Consider the following 19,599-nt stretch of genomic DNA (forward strand, 5'->3'; position numbering starts at 1 on the left):
ACGCACACCTGTTTAGGCGAGGTGCTGGCTAGCGGAATAGAACACTTAATAAAAAATAGGATAGGATATTCGGAACAGGATATTCAATTATTGCATCTGAGCTCCTAGAGTGTGCAGCTCTCCTTTTCTTCTTTAAAAAGGTTTTAACCATTTCAGTATATTTCATGCCCTGACAAAAACCTCTTATAAGCGGAAGCCCGAGAGAAGCATAACATGTAAAGAAAGAATGTAAAACTGTTCCAAGAGCCCTCATTATGAAATCAATCACAAATCTGGAAATACAGAAATCTAAGAGGAAAAATAACAAAAGTTTAAACATGCATGATGACAATCCTTTAAATTACACAAAACAGCATCATGATGTATAATAATTTTTATTGTGAAAGGCTGGGGTCCAATTTCAGCTCCAGTAGCAGAGCCCCCCCAGGGAGGGATGCCATAACTGCCCCGTGAGGTAAGAGCCTGGGGTTCCGTCTGGAACCGTTTAGCCCCCAAACGCAGGAGGGTGAGAGAGAGAGCGAAGGACCAGGGGAGGAACTACCCTAACAACCACAAACACACAACACAGAGTAAAAGTGCTGATCTAGGATCAGGCCCCTGCTCTCCATATCATCTTATTCATTATGATTGAAAAGGCTAAACTGATCCTAGATCACAAGTCTGAGACACTTGATAAACATGGAGACCAGGAATGAAGAGACAAAAGCTTCTGGAACTGCACAGAAACAGAAACCACGCATGCTTAGGCACAACTAGACAATTACATTTAAGGGGGGGGGGGGGGGATATATGACCCAAAGAGAAATTCTGAAGAAGACTAACTCACCTTTCTGGCAGTTCTCTGCATTCTCTGGGAAAATGAGGAGGTCTCGGGCAAACACAGGGTTCCCAATGGGACGAAAGCTGTCCTGACCGTTCCTTATATGGGGCAAGGGTCTGGAAAAGAAACAAGTACAGCCCACAAAAGCATGAACACCTTTGAGAATAATGAAACAGAGCTCAAAGAACCTCACATGACACAGGTCCCAGACTAAAAACTGTAGGAGGCCAACTACTGGAAAGGAAGGAACAATTGCATGTTGTTTAGAATGTAAAGGTGTGCGTGTGTTCACCTGCTGCTGTTCTTCCTCCAGAACACCGTGTCCAGGGGCATGACCTGCTGCTTCCCCTGGGTGTCGTCATAGATCTTCCGTGCCGCCACCGTTGTCATGGTGACCACACAGTCAATGTCCCCCAAGAGGTGCCAGGAGATGACCGTGGCCACGTCGTCGTCCTCCACCAGCGCCAGGTGGCCAATCTGCATCAGAGACAGTGGGTGAGATTCTGAGTTACAGTCCTTCACCAATTAACCACTACTTCGGCCCGAAGCATAAGAAAGCTGCAGAGACCGGGGCCGGCTCCCAAATGGCACATGATGGGGAATAGGGTGCCATTTGGGAGCCAAACAGAGTAAAATGTGTTTCGTCGGCTTTACTTTTCCCAGGACGTCAAGGTTGCCCCTGAAGGGATCGGGCATGGCGCAGACTCTCCGCGTCTGGAGTTTCATCTTCTCCGCGTCAGCCGTCTTCTGACCGATGACTTTGTCGATCGCTGGGATCTGTAGAAACAGCCATCAAACATTTCAACTTCAGAGTGCACGCATCATGCATAGCACAATGACAGTCTTGTGGAAGGGGGGTTGAGTATCTGTGGTCTTTGTGAGTGGGAGAACGTGGGTATATTCCAATACTCACGGACGACAGTTGTGCTACAGCCATGCCATTCTTCATTAGCTCGGATTTCAAGTGACTCTCCTTGTTGGTGGCGTTGCGCACCTGATCTGAAGCAAGACAAATGTTTAAAACATTGACAGTTTGGCAACCAAACTGGCAGTTTCCATCACTTCCTGCAGCTCAGTTGACATAATTAAGCAATAAGGCAAACGAGGCAGTGCTATATCATGAATACAGTCACAGGTCAATGTCATCGTTTGGCCCCAACAGTTAGAAACATATTTAAAATAAATTCCATAATTTCATTAAAACATTATCTTGATAAGTCAATTCATACAATGTCATTCTTCCACCAGAAAATATAATCCGGACAAAAATCTGGTTGTTAGTTCTTTTGGTCAGACGTGCCCCAGACTTTCATTATTTTTGGATAGTTGCTATGCAAAAGGCCTGGTCGTCTGCTCTAAACAAAATGGTTGCTATGCAGGTTGGAAAACATTCTTATCACTTGCTAGCTAGCCAGTCAACTTCAGCTTTCTCAGTCACGTCAAACATTGAACCTGGATTGATAGTTCACTAGCTGCATTTTCATTTTTCCCATACGCATTTACTTGGATATGTCCATGATTATAAAACTTGCTATCGCGTCGGGCTGAACGGCATTTGCCTGTGACTGTGTTCACGATACAGCACTGCCTCGCGTGCCTTTGTATTTTATTTGTATACACTGTGGCTTGGAACTGCTCGTTCAATCAGCATCCAAACAACCAGTTTTGTAACACGTTTGAAATGCAACACCTACTACTGAGCTCAGTGATGAGTTGCCTGTTGGTGTCAAACAGACTCCTGTAGATATCAACGGTCTGTTTGAGCTGGTCCTTCTTCTTGGTCAGTTCAGACATCTGCTTCCTGTTTTCCACATCTAGTAATGGACAGGAAGACAGTCAGGATCACCTGACACACACTGCTCCAGGAGCCAAGAGACTGGCCTTTAAAGGGACATTACACTTTCAAATCTAAACTTCCCTTACATTTTCCGATCTCAAAAGTAGTCTAATGTTAGGCTGAATCCACGTTCCTAGGCATAGGTTGTGTCGAGTCAGCTGTATGCCTCCATCAAACACGAATGGAAAAGACAAACATCAAATACATTCAGGAATTGAGATAATCACAAATGAATGGAAAAGATGAGCACTGAGACACGTAGCTGGATCGCCAAAACAGATGGCCTAGAATGTGGACATTTCTTAACAGTCTACTTTTGAGGTCTGAATTATTATTGAGTGAAATGTCCCTTTAAGATGGCTGGACACTCATGATCACAGTGTGTCAACCACTTTTAGATGGGAGGCAAAAAATTATGCTATTAAAATGACAAACTAATATTGACGCGATGTCACAATTTAAAAATGAAAACGTATGATCTAACCGTTGTAGAAGCGGAAGGGAAGCTCAAACGCTGCCAGGGGATTTTTGGGGCCATATCCTGGGACCGAAGGTCTGAAGAGCAAGACGTACTCATTCCCATCCTGACCAGGACTGTTCTCCATGATGAACAGATTCTAGAAGGGGAGAGGAGAGAGAGAGGTTAAAATATTGTGCGTTTTCAAAAAAACACGAATACAATATCTATATACAATGCAAACTTATGGTTATCACATAAATATGTTCTACAAATGCACCACCACCCCACTCACAGTGATTTGGGCCTCTCCATTAGCCAGGCTAAACTGCAGGCTCTTGACTTTGCCCTCAAAGAGGGGCAGATTTTTGTCACTGGAGCCTTTGGAGGTCTTAATGGTCACCACCACTTTCCCACTCAGCTCCAGCCCCGCTGAGTTATTATACATATCCTGGAGGGAAGCAACACAAACCATCAACCACAGAAATATTATCACTAGAATGGGAACCCTTAGTTTAGTTGATTAATTCGACCATTTAAAAAAACAAGCACACAAACTTTAAAAAGCCATACATGCACATTAATAAAATCGAGGATAACTATTCAAGTCAACAATGTAAAATTTCCATGGTCAGAGATTATTTCCTTTCTAATGATTCTATTTACAGTGCCTTAGTAAAGTATTCAGACCTCTTGACTTTTACCACATTTTATGTTACAGCCTTATTCTAAAATTGATTCAATTTAAATACACTGCTCAAAAAAATAAAGGGAACACTTAAACAACACAATGTAACTCCAAGTCAATCACACTTCTGTGAAATCAAACTGTCCACTTAGGAAGCAACACTGATTGACAATAAATTTCACATGCTGTTGTGCAAATGGAATAGAAAAAAGGAGGAAATCATAGGCAATTAGCAAGACACCCCCAATAAAGGAGTGGTTCTGCATGTGGTGACCACAGACCACTTCTCAGTTCCTATGCTTCCTGGCTGATGTTCTGGTCACTTTTGAATGCTGGCGGTGCTTTCACTTTAGTGGTAGCATGAGACGGAGTCTACAACCCACACAAGTGGCTCAGGTAGTGCAGCTCATCCTGGATGGCACATCAATGCGAGCTGTGGCAAGAAGGTTTGCTGTGTCTGTCAGCGTAGTGTCCAGAGCATGGAGGCGGGAGACAGGCCAGTACATCAGGAGACGTCGAGGAGGCCGTAGGAGGGCAACAACCCAGCAGCAGGACCGCTACCTCTGCCTTTTTGCAAGGAGGAGCACTGCCAGAGCCCTGCAAAATGACCTCCAGCATGCCACAAATGTGCATGTGTCTGCTCAAACGGTCAGAAATCAAATCAAATTTTATTTGTCACATACACATGGTTAGCAGATGTTAATGCGAGTGTAGCGAAATGCTTGTGCTTCTAGTTCCGACAATGCAGTAATAACCAACAAGTAATCTAACTAACAATTCCAAAACTACTGTCTTATACACACAGGTGTAAGGGGATAAAGAATATGCACATAAAGATATATGAATGAGTGATGGTACAGAGCAGCATAGGCAAGATACAGTAGATGGTATCGAGTACAGTATATACATATGAGATGAGTATGTAAACAAAGTGGCTAGTGATACATGTATTACATAAAGATGCAGTAGATGATAGAGTATACATATGAGATGAATAATGTAGGGTATGTAAACATTATATTAGGTAGCATTGTTTAAAGTGGCTAGTGATATATTTTACATCATTTCCCATCATTAAAGTGGCTGGAGTTGAGTCAGTGTGTTGACAGCAGCCACTCAATGTTAGTGGTTGCAGTTTAACAGTCTGATGGCCTTGAGATAGAAGCTGTTTTTCAGTCTCTCGGTCCCAGCTTTGATGCACCTGTACTGACCTCGCCTTCTGGATGATAGCGGGGTGAACAGGCAGTGGCTCGGGTGGTTGATGTCCTTGATGATCTTTATGGCCTTCCTGTAACATCGGGTGGTGTAGGTGTCCTGGAGGGCAGGTAGTTTGCCCCCGGTGATGCGTTGTGCAGACCTCACGACACTCTGGAGAGCCTTACGGTTGTGGGCGGAGCAGTTGCCGTACCAGGCGGTGATACAGACCGCCAGGATGCTCTCGATTGTGCATCTGTAGAAGTTTGTGAGTGCTTTTGGTGACAAGCCGAATTTCTTCAGCCTCCTAAGGTTGAAGAGGCGCTGCTGCACCTTCTTCACGATGCTGTCTGTGTGGGTGGACCAATTCAGTTTGTCTGTGATGTGTATGCCGAGGAACTTAAAACTTACTACCCTCTCCCCTACTGTTCCATCGATGTAGATAGGGGGGTGTTCCCTCTGCTGTTTCCTGAAGTCCACAATGATCTTCTTAGTTTTGTTGACGTTGAGTGTGAGGTTATTTTCCTGACACCACACTCCGAGGGCCCTCACCTCCTCCCTGTAGGCCGTCTTGTCCTTGTTGGCAATCAAGCCTACCACTGTTGTGTCGTCCGCAAACTTGATGATTGAGTTGGAGGCGTGCGTGGCCACGCAGTCGTGGGTGAACAGGGAGTACAGGAGAGGGCTCAGAACGCACCCTTGTGGGGCCCCAGTGTTGAGGATCAGCGGGGTGGAGATGTTGCCTACGCTCACCACCTGGGGGCGGCCCGTCAGGAAGTCCGGTACCCAGTTGCACAGGGCGGGGTCGAGACCCAGGGTCTCGAGCTTGATGACGAGCTTGGAGGGTTCTATGGTGTTAAATGCCGAGCTGTAGTCGATGAACAGCATTCTCACATAGGTATTCCTCTTGTCCAGATGGGTTAGGGCAGTGTGCAGTGTGGTTGAGATTGCATCGTCTGTGGACCTATTTGGGCGGTAAGCAAATTGGAGTGGGTCTAGGGTGTCAGGTAGGGTGGAGGTGATATGGTCCTTGACTAGTCTCTCAAAGCACTTCATGATGACGGAAGTGAGTGCTACGGGCGGTAGTCGTTTAGCTCAGTTACCTTAGCTTTCTTGGGAACAGGAACAATGGTGGCCCTCTTGAAGCATGTGGGAACAGCAGACTGGTATAGGGATTGATTGAATATGTCCGTAAACACACCAGCCAGCTGGTCTGCGCATGCTCTGAGGGCGCGGCTGGGGATGCCGTCTGGGCCTGCAGCCTTGCGAGGGTTAACACGTTTAAATGTTTTACTCACCTCGGCTGCAGTGAAGGAGAGACCGCATGTTTCCGTTGCAGGCCGTGTCAGTGGCACTGTATTGTCCTCAAAGCGGGCAAAAAAGTTATTTAGTCTGCCTGGGAGCAAGACATCCTGGTCTGTGACTGGGCTGGATTTCTTCCTGTAGTCCGTGATTGACTGTAGACCCTGCCACATGCCTCGTGTCTGAGCCGTTGAATTGAGATTCTACTTTGTCTCTATACTGACGCTTAGCTTGTTTGATAGCCTTACGGAGGGAATAGCTGCACTGTTTGTATTCAGTCATGTTACCAGACACCTTGCCCTGATTAAAAGCAGTGGTTCACGCTTTCAGTTTCACGCGAATGCTGCCATCAATCCACGGTTTCTGGTTAGGGAATGTTTTAATCGTTGCTATGGGAACGACATCTTCAACGCACGTTCTAATGAACTAGCACACCGAATCAGCGTATCCGTCAATGTTGTTATCTGACGCAATACGAAACATGTCCCAGTCCACGTGATGGAAGCAGTCTTGGAGTGTGGAGTCAGCTTGGTCGGACCAGCGTTGGACAGACCTCAGCGTGGGAGCTTCTTGTTTTAGTTTTTGTCTGTAGGCAGGTATCAGCAAAATGGAGTCGTGGTCAGCTTTTCCGAAAGGGGGGCGGGGCAGGGCCTTATATGCGTCGCGGAAGTTAGAGTAACAGTGATCCAAGGTTTTGCCAGCCCTGGTTGCGCAATCGATATGCTGATACAATTTAGGGAGTCTTGTTTTCAGATTAGCCTTGTTAAAATCCCCAGCTACAATTAATGCAGCCTCAGGATGTATGGATTCCAGTTTGCAAAGAGTCAAATAAAGTTTGTTCAGAGCAATCAATGTGTCTGCTTGGGGGGAAATATATACGGCTGTGATTATAATCGAAGAGAATTCTCTTGGTAGATAATGCGGTCAACATTTGATTGTGAGGAATTCTAAATCAGGTGAACAGAAGGATTTGAGTTCTTGTATGTTTCTGTGATCACACCACGTCTCATTAGCCATAAGGCATACGCCCCTGCCCCTCTTCTTACCAGAAAGATGTTTGTTTCTGTCGGCGCGATGCGTGGAGAAACCAACTGGCTGCACCGACTCCGATAGCGTCTCTCCAGTGAGCCATGTTTCCGTGAAGAATGCTAGGGAGTGGTGCACAATGTGCCCGTCTCCGGAGTCTGACCAGAAGACCGCCTCGTTTCCCTATTTTACAGAGTCGTTTTTTTGGGGTCGCCGGCTGGGATCCATTCCGTTGTCCTGGATGAAAGGCAGAACACAGGATCCGCTTTGCGAAAGTCATATTCTTGGTCGTACTGATGGTGAGTTGACGCTGCTCTTATATTCAGTAGTTCTTCTCGACTGTATGTAATGAAACCTAAGATGACCTGGGGTACTAATGTAAGAAATAACACGTAAATTGATGCTATGGACTGGCCCGCCCGTTCCCCAGACCTGAATCCAATTGAGCACATCTGGGACATCATGTCTCGCTCCATCCACCAACGCACCACAGACTGTCCAGGAGTTGGAGGATGCTTTAGTCCAGGTCTGGGAGGAGATCCCTCAGGAGACCATCCGCCACCTCATGAGGGGCACGCGCAGGCGTTGTAGGGAGGTCATACAGGCACGTTTAGGCCACACACACTACTGAGCCTCATTTTGACTTGTTAAGGACATTACATCAAAGTTGGATCAGCCTGTAGTGTGGTTTTCCACTTTAATTTTGAGTGTGACTCCAAATCCAGACCTCCATGGGTTGATAAATTTGATTTGCATTGATAATTTGTGTGATTTTGTTGTCAGCACATTCAACTATGTAAAGAAAAATGTATTTAATAAGAATATTTCATTCATTCAGATCTAGGATGTGTTATTTTAGTGTTCCCTTTTTTTTGAGCAGTGTATAAACATCACATTTCCATAAGTATTCAGACCCTTTACTCTGTATTTTGTTGAAGGACCTTCGGCAGCGATTACAGCGTCGAGACTTCTTGGGTATGACGCTACAAGATTGGCACATCTGTATTTGGGGCGTTTCGCCCATTCTTCTCTGCAGACCCTCTCAAGCTCGGTCAGGTTGGATGCAGAGCGTTGCTGCACAGCTATTTTCAGGTCTCTCCAGAGATGTTTGATCAGGTTCAAGTCCAGGCTCTGGCTGGGCCACTCAAGGACATTCAGAGACTTGTCCTGAAGCCCCTCCTGTGCTGTCTTGGCTTTGTGCGTCGGGTCGTTGTCCTGTTGGAAGGTGAACCTTCACCCCAGTCTGAGGTCCTGAGAGCTCTGGAGCAGGTTTTCATCAAGGATATCAATGAAACTTTGCTCTGCTTATCTTTGCCTCAATCCTGACTAGTCTTCCAGTCCCTGCCACTGAAACACATCCCCACAGCATGATGCTGCCACCACCATGCTTCACTGTAGGAATGGTGCCAGGTTTCCTACAGACATGACGCTTGGCATTCAGGCCAAAGAGTTCAATCTTGGTTTCATCAGACCACAGAATCTTGTTTCTCATTGTCCGAGAGTCTTTAGGGGCCTTTTGCCAAACTCCAAGTGGGCCGTCATGTGCGTTTTACTGAGGAGTGGCTTCATTCTGGCCACTCTACCATAAAGGCCTGATTGGTGGAGTGCTGCAGAGATGGTTGTCCTTCTCCCATCTCCACAGAGAAACTCTGTCAGAGTTACCATTGGGTTCTTGGTCACCGCCCTGACCAAGGTCCTTTCCCCCAATTGTTCAGTGTGGCCCGGGCAGCCAGCTCTAGGAAGAGTCTTGGGGGTTCCAAACTTCTTCCAGTTAAGAATAGAGGCCACTGTGTTCTTGGGGACCTTCAATGCTGCAGAAATGTTGGGTACCTTTCCCCAGATCTGTGCCACGACACAATCCTGTCTCGGAGCTCTAGGGACAATTCCTTCGACCTCTTTGTTTTTGCTCTGAAATGCACTGTCAACTGTGGGACCTTTTATATACAGGCGTGTTCCTTTCCAAATCATGTCCAATCAATTGAATTTACCACCGGTGGACTCCAACCAAGTTGTAGAAACATCTCAAGGATGATCAATGGAAACATGATGCACCGGATCTCAACTGAGTGTCATAGCAAAGGGTCTGAATACTTATGTAAATAAGGTATTTCAGTTCTTTATTTTTAATACATTTGCAAAACAAATTGTCATTATGGGGTATTGTGTATAGATTGCTGAGGATAATACATAAAAAAAAATGCATTTTAGAATAAGGCTGTAACGTAACAAAATGTGGAAAAAGTCAAGGGGTCTGAATACTTTCCGAAGACACTGTATATGGCCTCAGTTAGGCTTGGTCACCAAAAATAATAGAACATTTTAACCATGCAACCATGCTTTGTTTTGCTCTATTGCTTAGTCAAGTTGGCTTTTTTCCCTTCACTAATCCTATGTTTAGTGATTCATGACAATTGCTGGCCAGAGGATCTTATCATCTCACCATTAATTTCAGAGACATGTCCTCCACCAGAGTCCGACTCTCAAGGACATTGTTGTTAACCACCACTGGGGTTGGTGGCTGCAGGTCTGGGGCCAATTTGACAGGATCGTTGGGTACAACATTTATGACATACTAGGCAAGGGCAAGAAAGAGAGAGAAGTGATTATCATAGTTCTGCAAGTAGCACAAAATAATGACCTATGGGGCCTTTGGACATACAGCCACTGGACATGAAAGACATTTCTTCTAAATAAGATTAACAGGAGACCAATTTGGAGAGCAGAGACCATATCCACGTGTACGTGTTTCACTCAAAGCCAGTTGGGGGTGTCTGGAAATTAGTTGTCTGTGAGGAGTGGGTTTATGGCTCTAAGCCATCTGGTTGAAGTTGAACTCACCTGGTGACTCCACAGCCCTTTAGTCTTGTCAACACACAGCACAAACTGGATGGTGTACTTCCCAACATGGTCTGGGATGACTTTGTCTCTGTTAGATGAAAATGAATAATTTTACATAAACATCACAGGACTATCTTTGTGTGTTGAATAAAGGTCAATAAAAAATAAAACAATCTTTGTGTTGATACACCCATGAAGTGGCCATCACCTCTGACCAGAATATCAGTTACCATTATATGTTCATTTCCCAATAATTAAATGTTTAAATTGCCACCCATCAGGTGATTGCTAACACCGCGGCAACCCACTTGCTTTGCAATTTGTAGTGTGTCTCTCTAAAGCCATTTTAGGCAGGAGAGGAAATACCCATCTTAGTACTACAATTACCCAGCACAAGCTGGGTACGAATATAAAACTATTGGTTACCTGAAGTGAAAACTGTTCGCCTTTTCGTCTTCCATGGGTTTGCTGCATTTCAGTTGGGCAGCCTTAAAAAAAAGCATGAACACAATGAGTATTCTTTATTGCCATCCCTTTATGTACGTACGTACGCATGTATGTATGTACACACATTCAAAAGTTTGGGGTCACTTAGAAATGTCCTTGTTTTTATGTCCATTAACATCAAATTGATCATAAATACTCGTAGACATTGTTAATGTTGTAAATTATTATTGCAGCTGGAAATGGATGATTATTTATGGATTATTTACATAGGCCCACTATCAGCAACCATCACACCGGTGTTCCATCATGTTGTGTTAGCTAATCCAAGTTGATCATTTAAAAAGGCTTATAGATCATAAATTTTGCAATTACGTTAGCACAGATGAACACTGTTTTGCTCATTAAAGAAGCAATAAAACTGTCCTTCTTTAGACTAGTTGAGTGTCTGTAGCATCAGCATTTGTGGGTTCAATTACAAGCTCAAAAAGGACAAAAATATAGTCGCCTCTTCACTGTTGATGTTGAGACTGGTGTTTTGCGGGCGCTATTTAATGAAGCTGCCAGTTGAGGACTTGTGAGGCTTCTGTTTCTCAAACTAGACACTAATGTACATGTCCTCTTGCTCAGTTGTGCACCGGAGCCTCCCACTCCTCTTTCTATTCTGGTTAGAGACAGTTTGCGCTGTTTTGTGAAGGGAGTAGTACACAGTGTTGTAGGAAATCTTCAGTTTCTTGGGAATTTCTCACATAGAATAACCTTCATTTCTCAGAGCAAGAATAGACCGAGTTTCAGAAGAAAAGTCTATATTTTTGTCCATTTTGAGCCTGTAATGGAACCCACAAATGCTGATGCTTCAGACACTCAACTAGACTAAAGAAGGCCAGTTTTATTGCTTCTTTAATGAGCAAAACAGTGTTCAGCTGTGCTAACAATTGCAAAAGGGGTTTCTAATGATTAATTAGCCTTTTTAAATGAATAACTTGGATTAGCTAACACAATGTGCCATTGGCACACAGGCGTGATGATTGCTGATAATTGGCCTCTGTAGATATTCCATTTAAAAAGATCTGCTGTTTCCAGCTACAATAGTCATTTACAACATTAACAATGTCTACACTGTATTTCTGATCAATTTGATGTTATTTTAAAATGGCCCCAAAAAAATTGCTTTTATTTCAAAAATAATATAATAATAATATAATAATATATCCCATTTAGGACATTTCTCCACTACTTTTACATATGTGGTCCCAGTGGGAAACACCAAAAGCGCCATGCTCTACCGACTGAGCCACACAGGACTGAGCCAAACAAGGACATTTCTCAGTGACACCAAACGTTTGAACGGTAGTGTTTGTATATATTTTTTTTTACAAGTAATGTGAAAAGTTGTGTCCTTGTGTGACAGCCAAAGTCTGTTAAAGTTCATTCGTCCCTTTGGGTCTCAGTCCCAAATGGCACTGAATTCCCTTTATAGTGCACTACTTTAGGGCTCTGCACTATATAGGCAATAGGGTGCCATTTGGGATGCACACTGGGTGTCCCGTAACTCACCCCTGAGGGGGGCCTTGACGACCCTGACGGCTCTCCCTTCCACAACAGCATGGACATGTTGGCAGGGTTGAGGTTCTTGATGGTGCTGCCCTCCTCCGACACCACAGACACTGAAAACACTGGACCCACACAAAGACCACCATGACAGGTCAGCTGACACAGAAGCCGCAGACACACAGGCGGCGCCACAGACAGAGGTACAGACCTGTGAGGGTGCCTCCAGCAGGAAACACTGAGTTTGTGTTGTACTCCACCACCAGTTTGACAGGTTTGTTAGGATCGGGGATAATGGTAAGCTTTACGGCTGGACCGTGGATGGGCTTCTTGTTGAAGGACCCTCTGAACTCCAGCGCATACTCCCCCCTGGGAGACCAACAGGGGTTGAACACGGCCCTCCAATAATATATGGTTGCAGGGTCATTATGGCAAGTGGTTAGGAATTATAGGGTTAGAAACTTACTTTGGACCGCTCACATGGTCCACTACGAAACTGGCTTTTCCATCTTTGTCTATCGGTTGTGAATTAACGGGTGACTTCACCTGAAAAACAAAAGACTTCATCACAATTTCTTATCAAGAAGATAAGCTACCCAATAGAGGTCAATATCCCCAATGCTATAGAATCCCCACGTTCCCTTTACATTCGTTGAGGGGAGAGTGGCTGACCTTTAGAGCTGGAGTGGAAGTCTTCAGTGTCACCACAACCCTCTGGTCAGGAGAGGGGTTCCCCCACTCGTCAAACAGCTGGAGGAGGAAGGGCGTCTGGATGCCCTGCTCATTCAGTACCTGCAGGGGCTGAGGTAAAGACGCAACACACGGACGTTAGGGACGGACGTTAGTTAGGGAGGGAGAGGACAGCCATGACCGATATGTACCAAAACTCAGTGGTTGCTTCACAAAATGGCAACACTGACGCGGTCAAGAGTGTCTTGGCCCTTAACTTAATGCCCACCTCTTGTGGTCCGTCCACGAGTTTGAGCTGTGCAGGGACCCCAGCCGTCAATTTAATTGTCACATGCTCCGCAAAGTCCCTCCAGGTGAAGTTCAGCTCTCTGATGCCTGGGAACCCAGGGTTGAACCGCACCCCTGTCACTAACATGGAGTGGGTGCTCTCCTGGTTACAACACAACGGCGTAATGGACATTTTGTTTTATGTCGTTTTTCCAATTCACAGACTGTAGCTTTAAGGACAATATGGGATGTTTTGACGCAAATTATACTTTCAGCAAAAATTCTTAATGATGATAACATTACAAAATCACTTGGATTTATTCAATGTACCTGCCAGGTAAAGACCAGGGATGCTTTGTCAAGACCCTCGGCATCCACGGCGAGAGAGTCCACACAGGTCGCTGTCAGCATCTGAGTTTTATTACCATACTGGTCTGTCAGCTGTAAGACTGGGAAAGGGGATGACCGGTTTCTCATTTGGAAGATAATCAGAAGAAGTGTTTAAATGTGAATTAGGTGTCAAGAGAGTCAACTGTTGATGGCTCCAGACTCACAGATCTTTCCTGATAGGACCTCTCCCATCCTCACGGTCGACTCGCTCAGGGTGGCCTTCATGTGTTTCGGCTCGTCGGGTCGGGGCCTAAAACCAACACATAGCCAATCAAAAACAGGCCCGCCCCGCTGATATGATAAGCGCAATCAAAATAAATTTTGTTGCTACCTCTATAAGAATATTAACATTGTCTACTTTGCATCTTTTCACCACGAGGCAAAAATCTTTGCCTCATCCAAAAAAAAAAAAGTTGCTTGAGTGCAAGATCTTTCTACCCATGTTTGAGCAGACGACTTACACTATAGTGAAGGAGGTGTCGACAGACACCAGCTCCTCCATGTAGGAGACCTGGTAGAAGTGCTCCTCCTTCACCAGCGTCGGGACCTGCACGTTGGGCAGCTTCCCCTGTGCCAGCTCCTCCACACTCACGTCAGCCGCCCAGTTCACCTGACACAGTCACAACAGACAAACAGGGGAGTCTCAGACAACAGGCTGCTAGATGCATCAATACTGATCTAATATCCATGTCAACTCTAATGCAGGACTCCTGGGCCCAGTATTCATAAAGCATCTCAGAGGAGGAATGCGGATCTAGAATCAGATGTCCCCTCATTCATATGCTCTAGTCAGCTGTACCTTCGTCAAAATGCCCGTATTTGTCCTTCATATTTGTTCTCCGTCTTTTTAAACAGTGAGACAATGTTTTCAGCACTTATTTCCATGACTGATCAGAACGTGTTTTCTTATGGCCCTCGGTTGTCCCTCTGCAGCAGACATATGGTGAGCAATATGTTTGGAATGTCGATTTGCAATACATAAATCGTATCTGCACCTAAGTATCGTGATAATACCGTATCGTGATGTCCCTGGTCATCCCTAGCCCTAATTCATACATGGTCAGGGTGGTGTCATCATTACCTTGATCCTCCGGGCCATCTCCTCAGACAGAGGGACCACCCTGCCTCTCTCGTCATACAGTCTATAATGGAGGTTCTCCAGGAGGTCCCCTGCAGTCCAGTCGATCTTTTCCTTGTCCCTAAGCACCATTGAGTCCACCAGGCTGTCCTCGTCCTCCTGACTGTACACCTCGAGACGTGACACACGGGTGCTGGGGACAACCCTCAGATCCCTCTGGACTGGAGCTACACTCTTCTGACTCTGATGGTTAAGAAGGGATGAATGAACATGTATCAGTTCACTTGACAAAATGTATTCGTGTTATGTTTTTACACTGAAAATATTTAAAGAGCCCCAAATAATATTGGACTGAAAAACAAAACCTTATGAAGCAGTGAAAAAAAATGGCAGTGTGCAGGAGCTTCTTTTTTCTATCATTGAGCTGAATAAGTTGAAAGGAGACATTAAGAAGTTTGAGGTGAAACAACGGGGAGGTCTTAATAGATGACAAACAATTACTTACGGGAATATCAAATGTAGCTTTAACCGTCTGGTCTCCCGCAATGTTTTTGAAAGTGATTGGTTTTAGCACCAGGGTCCCGGCTCCTGTGTTACTGCAGTCTACAGCCACCATGGAGGACGAACCAGGGATCCCCTGCAACTGAGACCCCACAGAAAGATACATACCGCACAAATATATTTTATTATTGTCAAGCCAACACGTTGACTTCCAGGACCCATTTTTTTATTTTACCGCATTCATTCTATTGGGCAACAGTCTCTTTATGCATCTAGAAGGGAAGAGTTACTCCAGAAGGCAGAGGTTGTCCATGTAAGGACATTTTAAAATCAGGCCCAGTGGGCACTGCTGACAAACAGTGAAACATTGTCAAGCAACTCATTGATTTCCAGGACTCAAATATACAGAGTATACAAAGCATTAGGAACACCCGCTCTTTCCATAACTGACCAGGAGAAAGCTATGATACCTTATTGAGGTCACCTGTTAAATGCACTTCAAACCAGTGTAGATGAAGGGGAGGAGACTGAGTCATGGATGGTGTATACAATGCCTTCAGAAAGTAAATCGGACCCATTGACTTTTCCCACATTTTTTAGGTTACAGTATTATTCTAACATTGAGGGGGAACTAGTCAATCTACACAAAATACCCCATAATGACAAAGCAAAACAGGGTTAGACATTTTTGCTAACTTATTAAATATTAAACTGAAATATCATATTTACATAAGTACTCAGATCCTTTACTCAGTACTTTGTTGAAGCACCTTTGGCAGTGATTACAGCCGAGTCTTCTTGGGTACGACGCTACAAGCTTGGCACACCTGTATTTGGTTTTTCAGTCTCTCAAGCTCTGTCAGGTTGGATGGGGAGCGTCACTGCACAGCTATTTTCAGGTCTCTCCAGAGATGTTCCATCGGGTTCAAGTCCAGGCTCTGGCTGGGCCACAAGGACATTCCGAGACTTGTCCTCTGTTGTCCTGGCTGTGTGCTTAGCATCATTGTCCTGTTGGAAGGTGAACATTCACCCCAGTCTGAGGTCCTGAGTGCTCTGGAGCAGGTTTCCATCAAGGATCTCTGTACTTTGCGCCATTCATCTTTCCCTCAAACCTGACTAGTCACCCAGTCCCTGCCTCTGAAAAAAATCCCCACAGCATGTTGCCGCCACCACCATGCTTCACCGTAGGGATGGTGCCAGGTTTCCTCTAGACGTGACCCTTGGCATTCAGGCCAAAGAGATCAATCTTGGTTTTATCAGACGAGAGAATCTTGTTTCTCATGGTCAGTCCTTTATGTGCCTTTTGGCAAAATCCAAGGGGGTTGTCATGTGCCTTTTACAGAGGAGTGGCCTCTATCTCTAGTGGCCACTATCATAAAGGTCTGATTGGTGGAGTGCTGCAGAGATGGTTGTCCTTCTGACAGTTTTTAACATCTCCACAGAGGAACTCGGGAGCTCCGTCAGAGTGACCATCGGGTTCTTGGTCAACTCCCTGACCAAGGCCCTCCTCCCCTGTTTGCTCAGTTTGGCTGGGCGACCAAGGTCTAGGAACAGTCTTGGTGGTTCCAAACTTCTTCCAGTTAAGAATGATGGAGGGCCACTGTTGTTGGGGGACCTTCAATGCTGCAGACATTTTTCGGTACCCTTCCCAAGATTTGTGCCTCGACACAATCCTGTCGCGGAGCTCTACCGGCAATTCCTTCGACCTCATGGCTTGGTTTTTGCTCTGACATGCACTGTCAACTGTGGGACCTTCTATAGACAGGTGTGTGATCTCCAAATAATGTCCAATCAATTGAATTTACCACAGGTTGACTACAATCAAGTTGTAGAAACATTAAGGATGATCAATGGAAACAGGATGCACCGGAGCTAAATTTAGAGTCTCATAACAAAGGGTTTGAATACTTATGTAAATATGGTATTTTTTAAATATTTTTTTTTATAAAATTGGCTAACATTTCTAAAAACCTGTTTTCACTTTGTCATTATCGGGTATTGTGTGTAGCTTGATGAGGGGGAAAAAAAAATACTACTTAATCCATTTTAAAGGCTGCAAGAAAATGTGTGTGCGTGTGGGGGGGGGTGGAATCAAGGAGTCGGAATACTTTCCCGGATGCACTGTATACAAAAACACATTCCTTCCTGCCATTGGGCAACAGTCGCTTTATGCACTCATTTGGAAGGGAAGAGTGGCTCCAGAAATCTGAGATTGTCTATGGAGGACATTCTATCAGGCCCAGTGGGCACTGTTGGCAAACATTGAACTCCTCTTTATCTTAGTGAGAAAGGAAAGGGATGGAGACATGTGGACCAATGGCGCCACCAGAGTAATACAGCTGCCTCAACTTCAAAGGCTGACACAGCAGTTAAAGCCTTTCCTGAAGGTGGAAACTAATTCCTACACTCAATCCAGCATGATTTAATCTCCAGAACAGCAATGTGTTGATAAATTGAAGCAATTCAGAAGCATGTGCTAATTTATGGGTTGTGATCAGATTTTAAAAGTCACAAAAGTATTCCCGTAGGTGAGATCTGCCTCCTAGAGCCCCCTCACTTGGGAGATGTCCAGATGGCCCATCAGAAGTCCACAAGCCAGATATCATTCATGGATTCTATCCTACTGGTAGATATTCTGGCAAAGAGCTGGATCGTATTCACAAGGAACGCAACGATCAAATAGGGGAGGGACTACTTTGTCCAATAAGAAACACTTGTTTTCCATTGCAAAACATTTTGCTATGGTATGCACTAATGAATACAACTCTGGTAACCTGCTGTAAGGAGAGTGGCCCTAAATTGCACATACTCTCTGGGACAGTGACACACCCTCTTACTCAACCCTAAAGAGTTGAAATAGTGCTCTGGCAGAGGGACAAGCCCGCCTCTCCCTTTTTATTAGTTTGTTTCCTGAAGAGGGAACGGCTGTTCTACTGGAGCCAGTGGTTTTCATTAGCCAACTGCTGAGAAACTTGGAGGCAGAACTAGTACACACAGCTCCCGCAGGCTGCAGGTCCAAGTCTGACAACATTCTCAGGGTGCTCGTTTTGGCCTTACGAGAACTTGATGCTATTTGGTGCCTTTGAATACATCAAAATGCCTATTGTACTTCATTATTAAGAAGTGGACTTTAGTAAAAAACATTCAAATGTATGAGCATGGAAATACCAAACACTAGATGGAACTTAAGATTTCAGAAAATGTTTAACTGAACTGGAAGAAGCCATAGGCATGCCAAGTTAGTGATGGGGATAGAAATTGCAGTTGTGTAATTCCTCTGCTTTTGACTTGAGTATATACCTCCAGAGTCAGGGTCAAGTCTGATTTTACCTGGCAGCTGATGATCAGTTTGGGGTGAGCTGTGACGTTTCCTGCTACGTCATGGACCTCAACATCAAAGCTAACCGAAGTTCCATTCTCCACAGTGATTGGATCCTCTTGTTTCACTTTCAGTGAATCTGGGTTACCTGTAAAAAAAACACACATTCAGCTGACACACTACTATGGAATGTCCTTTACATGTACACTGAACACATTGAGCTCCAAAAGTATTGGGACAGTGACATGTTGTTGTTGTTTTGGCTCTCTACTCCAGCACTTTGGATTTGAAATGATACAATGGGAGGTTACTACTTGAGACTAAAAGTGCAGACAGTCAGCCTTAATTTGAGGGCATTTTCATCAATTGCAGCACTTCTGTGCCTAGTCCCCCCCAACAGTATCGGGACAAATTCATTTCTGTATTAAAGTAGTTAAAAGTTTAGTATTTGGTCCCATATTCCAAGCATGCAATGACTACATCAAGCTTGTGACTCCACAAATTTATTGGATGTATTTGCAGTTTTGTTTTGAGTGTGTTTCAGATTATTCCGTACTAAATAGAATAAATAAATAAATAAATAAATGACAATAATGTAGTGTCATTTTGGAGTCACTTTTATTGTAAATAAGAATACGTTTCTAAAGACTTCTACATTAATGTGGATGTTACTATGATTATGGAGAAAGTTAGACAAATAAACTCAGCAAATAAAGAAATGTCCCTTTTTCAGGACACTGTCTCTCAAAGATAATTTGTAAAAATCCAAATAACTTCACAGATCTTTATTGTAAAGGGTTTAAAATAAGACAGCGCTACAGGGAGACAGGATGGACAGCTGATCATCCGATCGTCCTCGCAGTGGCAGATCACGTGTAACATCTGCACAGGATCGGTACATCGAACATCACACCTGCGGTATAGGATGGGAACAAAAACCGCCAGAGTTACACCAGGAACGCACAATCCCTCCATCAGTGCTCAGACTGTCCGCAATAGGCTGAGAGAGGCTGGAATGAGGGCTTGTAGGCCTGTTGGTAGGCAGGTCTTCACCAGACATCACTCGCAACAACGTTGCCTATGGTCCAGCGACCGTGGGTTTGTACCCAGACAGGGCTGGTAAAAAGTGCTCTTCACTAAACGAGTTGCGGTTTTATCTCACCAGGGGTGATGGCGGATTCGCGTTTATCGTCGAAG

General features: G+C 44.7%; 1 protein-coding gene across 2 annotated transcripts in view; it reads right to left on the reverse strand.

Annotated features, from left to right (window-relative positions):
• The window catches only part of smchd1 (structural maintenance of chromosomes flexible hinge domain containing 1), a 46,182-nt gene that overhangs the window by 5,722 nt on the left and 20,861 nt on the right, over positions 1-19,599 (reverse strand). For both annotated transcript variants that reach the window (XM_064941795.1, XM_064941796.1), the window contains 21 exons: positions 18,414-18,550; positions 15,088-15,225; positions 14,586-14,825; positions 13,966-14,114; positions 13,669-13,754; positions 13,445-13,563; positions 13,116-13,277; positions 12,830-12,958; positions 12,624-12,703; positions 12,369-12,526; positions 12,164-12,282; positions 10,589-10,650; positions 10,163-10,250; positions 9,765-9,896; positions 3,410-3,565; positions 3,142-3,274; positions 2,515-2,634; positions 1,734-1,819; positions 1,475-1,597; positions 1,113-1,297; positions 827-936 (listed from right to left, as the gene is read on the reverse strand). In XM_064941795.1, the coding sequence (XP_064797867.1) occupies positions 827-936; positions 1,113-1,297; positions 1,475-1,597; positions 1,734-1,819; positions 2,515-2,634; positions 3,142-3,274; positions 3,410-3,565; positions 9,765-9,896; positions 10,163-10,250; positions 10,589-10,650; positions 12,164-12,282; positions 12,369-12,526; positions 12,624-12,703; positions 12,830-12,958; positions 13,116-13,277; positions 13,445-13,563; positions 13,669-13,754; positions 13,966-14,114; positions 14,586-14,825; positions 15,088-15,225; positions 18,414-18,550 (2,712 nt within the window). The remainder of the gene's footprint in view (positions 1-826; positions 937-1,112; positions 1,298-1,474; positions 1,598-1,733; positions 1,820-2,514; positions 2,635-3,141; positions 3,275-3,409; positions 3,566-9,764; positions 9,897-10,162; positions 10,251-10,588; positions 10,651-12,163; positions 12,283-12,368; positions 12,527-12,623; positions 12,704-12,829; positions 12,959-13,115; positions 13,278-13,444; positions 13,564-13,668; positions 13,755-13,965; positions 14,115-14,585; positions 14,826-15,087; positions 15,226-18,413; positions 18,551-19,599) is intronic.

Source organism: Oncorhynchus masou, chromosome 28, assembly GCF_036934945.1.
Source record: "Oncorhynchus masou masou isolate Uvic2021 chromosome 28, UVic_Omas_1.1, whole genome shotgun sequence".
Taxonomy (NCBI): domain Eukaryota; kingdom Metazoa; phylum Chordata; class Actinopteri; order Salmoniformes; family Salmonidae; genus Oncorhynchus; species Oncorhynchus masou.